This window comes from Chanos chanos, chromosome 9 (genome assembly GCF_902362185.1).
Source record: "Chanos chanos chromosome 9, fChaCha1.1, whole genome shotgun sequence".
NCBI classification, from domain to species: Eukaryota; Metazoa; Chordata; class Actinopteri; order Gonorynchiformes; family Chanidae; genus Chanos; species Chanos chanos.
In genome coordinates this window covers 41,363,014-41,368,013 of record NC_044503.1, presented here as the reverse complement: position 1 = coordinate 41,368,013, position 5,000 = coordinate 41,363,014, and the positions used below count along the sequence as shown (strand labels likewise).

General features: G+C 41.8%; 2 protein-coding genes across 6 annotated transcripts in view; one reads left to right on the top strand and one right to left on the bottom strand.

Moving 5' to 3' along the window:
- The window catches only part of tubb5 (tubulin, beta 5), a 5,916-nt gene extending 3,827 nt beyond the window's left edge, over positions 1–2,089 (bottom strand). For 3 of the 4 annotated variants that reach the window (XM_030784657.1, XM_030784658.1, XM_030784660.1), the window contains exon 1: positions 2,033–2,089. In XM_030784657.1, coding sequence (XP_030640517.1) covers positions 2,033–2,089 — 57 coding nt within the window. The remainder of the gene's footprint in view (positions 1–2,032) is intronic. The other variant, XM_030784659.1, reaches the window with a different exon arrangement.
- Positions 2,090–2,899: 810 nt separating this feature from the next.
- The window catches only part of flot1b (flotillin 1b), an 11,969-nt gene continuing 9,868 nt past the window's right edge, over positions 2,900–5,000 (top strand). The window contains exons 1-3 of one of the 2 annotated variants that reach the window (XM_030784661.1): positions 2,900–2,981; positions 3,970–4,024; positions 4,672–4,747. In XM_030784661.1, the coding sequence (XP_030640521.1) occupies positions 3,982–4,024; positions 4,672–4,747 (119 nt within the window). In that variant the 5' untranslated portion in view covers positions 2,900–2,981; positions 3,970–3,981. The remainder of the gene's footprint in view (positions 2,982–3,969; positions 4,025–4,671; positions 4,748–5,000) is intronic. The other variant, XM_030784662.1, reaches the window with a different exon arrangement.

Below are 5,000 nucleotides of genomic sequence, written 5' to 3'. Positions count from 1 at the left end.
CAACAAATTTGAGTCCAGTAACTAGGACTGTCTGCCATATAGTCTATGTATGTGTGTGTGTGTGTGTATATATATATATATATGTATTTATGTATATATATATATATATGTATGTATGTATGTATGTGTGTGTGTGTGTGTGTATTTATGTATGTATGTGTACACATACGCATACATACATACACTTTATGTATAACCTATATGAATTTAATAATTGTAGTAATTTAATATATGAAGCAAAAAAAAATCTTAAATTAACTGAAAATCATGGAAAGAAAGGGTTATGTGAAAAGTTAGATAACCTATAGGTATACCTAAACTTTCACAGTCTGTTATAGCTCTCATATACTTACATTTGATTGATAGTCGGGGTGTGTAATTGGGTTATCATTTTAATATCATTGTTATTATTATTTGTAACGGTTGCTCGGCTCTGCAACGTTGAAATCAGTCTAAGGGAGCAAATCAGACGACCCAGTTATTCTACAATGTCATCCGAGTGTTCTCTCCCTTCTGCGGCTTCACTCCTAATCGAGTTTGAAAGGTGGAGTTGGTAGCCTGGCTATTAGAATCAAAGTCACTATGGCAACATTCCACGAGACCATATTAGCAGAGAGCATATCACAGAAGCCTGGTCTCCGTCTATATAGATCCATAATGATGGGGTTTTTTTTCCGAATTAACGGACACTCCTTAGCTCAGACGTCGCTTAATGACGCCAAACAGGCTGGGATCCTATCGGACAAACTAACGTTGGTCTGTTTTTACAGATTATGGATTACGGAGCAGAGGACAAATAATATGACAACAATGTAGGTTACATCCACTTAAAGCAAGAATATGCAGAGACGGGGGTTAAATCCACGTCGTTTTGAAGCTTATTGGACAGACGCCTGAAAATGATCCACGAAAACGGATTAAAAACGTCCAACTGAGAATGAGTAAATAAGAGAATAAAAAAATAAGTAAATCTGAGCGAGTTCCTCACAGATACTTGTTGTGAGGGTCTGAGATGAAATGGGGATTTTTCTCTCTCTCTCTGACAGGGCTCACTGCCCCACCCTTCCACCACATCCAACACCCTCTCCCTTTCATATCCTTCGGATCTGCATCGATCTATTGATCAGGCACGCTTTAAAAAGCCAGGAGACATTTTACAGACACGGAGAGAAAAACATCTGTTAAAGGAATAGTGGTCAAGAGTATGTCGCCTTTGATATCCGACCCGCGCCACGCCTAAAGGAATCAGAAATCTGACGAGGAGAAGAAAAAAAAAAAAAAAAACCAAAACGCGCAAGCGACAGACAGCTGTCCTGGAGGGGGGCTCGTGACAGCGGAACGGGTGGTCGCGTTAATTAGTGTGAACACAGCTCGGACTTTTGCTGTTTCGCGTGGACGCGCAATGCTGGACAGAAGCGTATGCGGACACGCCCGGCGATGGAAAACGCAGAAATAGCTCGCGGCAGGCGATGGAGAGTGTGGAGAACCGTTATCTGGAGACAAACTATTACAACAGATGTCATCATTTCAGTTTTTCGTAGCTTTGATGTGTCTGAGTTTAAAGAGCTTTACACAAGTGATACATTAAAAAAAATGTTCAAGCAATCAAGACAATCTAACGGCCTGGGTTCCATCTGAATTGCCTGCAGTTTAATTTCTCAGCATACAAAAGTTTCTGTAGCACTACATGTTGCTAACATATAATCAATTATTAATTATAGCTTGTATCGTGTATATTCCAAGCAAACTTCAGTTTGAAACAAGAATAAGAGATAAAATAGCTCACAGGATCATTCATTTAGGGGAGGAGGGGGTCCTAGCCATCATTTTAAATTGAGCAATATCCTAATATTCAAGACGAATGATCAGCTAGACATTTTAAAAGATAAAGTGAGTTTAAGGCAACATGGAACCGGCAACTCCCTTCTGTATCTGGAGTTTTCATTGTTGCATCTTTATCCCTGTAATCTCTCCAAAACCAAGTACCAGATTATAGAATATTCCCTGTTGAAAATGGAAAGACTCTTCTTACCTTTGCTCCAATCTGATTGCCGCATTGACCGGCTTGGATATGCACAATTTCTCTCATGTTTAATTGTTTCGGAACTGATTCCCCTGTAAACTGCTAAACCAAAGCTGCAAGTGTGATCCAGTCACAAATCCTTTACCCGGACAAAGGCTTTATATGTCTGGATTCACTCCAAAACGAGGCTAGAGTCGTTTTTGGGGCGTGGTTGGCCAGAGTGACCAGCTGTTCTGTGTTTTGATTGGAGGAAGAGGAAGCGTAGAGGCCGGTTATAGTAGTTTGAGGTGGGGGTAGGGGGCGTGGGACGGAAGTGAAAAAGGAGTGCCAACATCACACTGTGTAAGTGGAAGACTATGGAAGAGTAGCGTAACTGGGGTTTTGTCCTAATTCTGGTAGACACACACACACACACACACACACGCTCTCTCTCTCTCTCTCTCTCTCTCTCTCTCTCCCCCTGTTCTTTGTCGCTCTTTCTCCTTCACACCAGCTCATTTAGCATCTCACACTCATTTTCGCAAGCTATTGCTTTTGGTATGCGCGTTAGTGTAATATCATACCACACTTTTGTGATCTGGGTTTGATATTAAGTGCGATATCTAACGAATTCAGTTTAATCGTTGCAATTTTCGCATAAAAATAGCTTGAAGTCCGTTACATACCTGTTGAAGATAACTAAAATGTATATTTATCATTAAACCTATATTAAGGAACAGATTGCAAAACATCCAATAATAACTCACATTTCTTTAAACTAGACACACCATTTTACGAAATGGGTGAATTAACCAGAGACGACCACGAGAGGGAGCAAAAGACGCAGTTCTTATTTTGTCAGCGCTCGAGAAGGGGCGTGGTCATAGCGTAGTATAGAAAGTGGTCGGTTTTTTCACCTTTTCCTGTGTTCAGCCCATAGGATATTTTCCAGCCAGTCTTACTCCATTGACTCGCTAAGGTAAAAAAAAATACATCATCTTTCTGTTCAGCGACTTTGGTGTCTTATCCGAACTGAAAAATTCGAAGCGCGTAGTTAATGCTGAGTGGAGTTTTTTTTTTGGGTGAATTGAATTCATAACTGAATTTGTGTGGAGATTAGCTGCCGTCAGCCTAATGCCAGACATGAAGCTAACAAGTTAACTGGGTTAGCTCGCGTTAGCTATCGTTAGGACATCGTGTGCTTCTCCGCAGGGAATTTTAAACTTAGTTTTTCTCGGCATACTGGGTGTATGGTAAAAACAGGCACGCGCTGAATTAGTTAACTGGTGGTAGTATTGTTGTGAAATAGAGGAATTTGATTTGGTTGTTTGACGTGACGTACGGGAAGGGCTTGGGTGTAAAAGACAAGCCTCTTAGTTTAGTTACCCAACGATTAGCTGCGTCGAAATAGACTTTTTAAGTTTTTACTGATATTGCTTTCTTGTTTTGCCAACAACCACTAACTATTGTCACCAGTACCGTATACGATCGGTTTGTGATAGTTAGTTTAATTGCGGTTCAGATTTGCTTTGATCAAATCTACTCGTTTAAATTCAATCGCGCTGAGTGTTTACGTTATGTCGTCAGAAGCATACGAATTTGACACTTCGTCACATTACCAACGATCTGTTTTATACCGTGATACGCATTTCTTTCGCCATCCAAACTGGTCGCGAAATGATTAGTCATAAAGTTTAAAGTCAGCAATGTACAGTAAACGCAGGACTGTATACAGCGTCTGTCTGTCATCTTTAATCCCGCCCCCAGTGTGATTGACTAACACATGTGACATATGAATGCCAACATTTTCCGAGCTCTAGTTTAGACAGTAATCCACCACAGATTAGATAGCATTAACAAGCCTGCCTGGGCAATATATTGTAAGATTGGGTCGCAGGGATTTACGTGAATTTGGACTGCGTTTCTAAACAGAACTACATGGTTTATCTGAACCTTTTTTTTTTTAGACAAAACTCAAAATGTTCTACACCTGTGGTCCCAACGAGGCGATGGTCGTGTCAGGTAAGATTTAAAAAAAAAAAAAAAAAAAATTTGTGTGTCTCTGTCGTTAACATTTCCATGAACTGGTCGGAACTGGTTAAGAGAACCACTCAGCCTATCACAGTTCCCCATTTGAATACTGTCCGCACGCGCTGGTAAATAGCACAGCGTGTATTTATTTATTTATTTGCTTATTTTTTGGTTTTGCCATTGTTTACGGTAAGTCATGTGCTTCGGTTGCATTTCGATTGGCGTTGGCGGTGGTAAAGTGACGCAATTCAGTAGCACGAGGCCAAAAAAACCACACCTTTACGTCTCTGTACACACAGGCGCATGTGAATAACCCGCACGTTTCCTAATTTAAGCAACAAATTCAGTTATTTTCACCATCTCTGGGATGCTGTGGTAATTTGAGTGAGGCTTGTTTGCTTATGGTTAGTTTTATGTTGGATTATTTTGATTGAGAAAGGCAGCACACTGCACTCAGTGACCACCCACACACACACACACACACATACACACACAGAGATAAGTGGGTAAGTAGAACAGTAGTGCTAGCAGTGTGTGGTGTGGTCTGAGATGTTGAACAGAGAGAGAGAGAGAGAGACAGGCGTCTGTTTTTCATCCTCTCCTTTATCTGATCTGTCCGTCCTGTTCTGCTCTTTTAGGATGTGGACGTTCTCCTCCTCTGATGATCGCTGGAGGCCGTGTGTTTGTCTTTCCCTGCATCCAGCAGATCCAGAGGTAACGGCTCCACCCATCCATCCCTCCATCCACCCATCCATCCCTCCATCCCTCCATCCACCCATCCATCCCTCCATCTGTCCATCCATCCATCCCTCCATCCATCCCTCCACCCATCCATCCCTCCATCCACCCATCCATCCATCCCTCCATCCACCCATCCATCCTTCCATCCATCCATCCACCCATACATCCCTCCATCTGTCCATCCACCCATCCCTCCATCTGTCCATCCATCCACCCATCCCTCCAT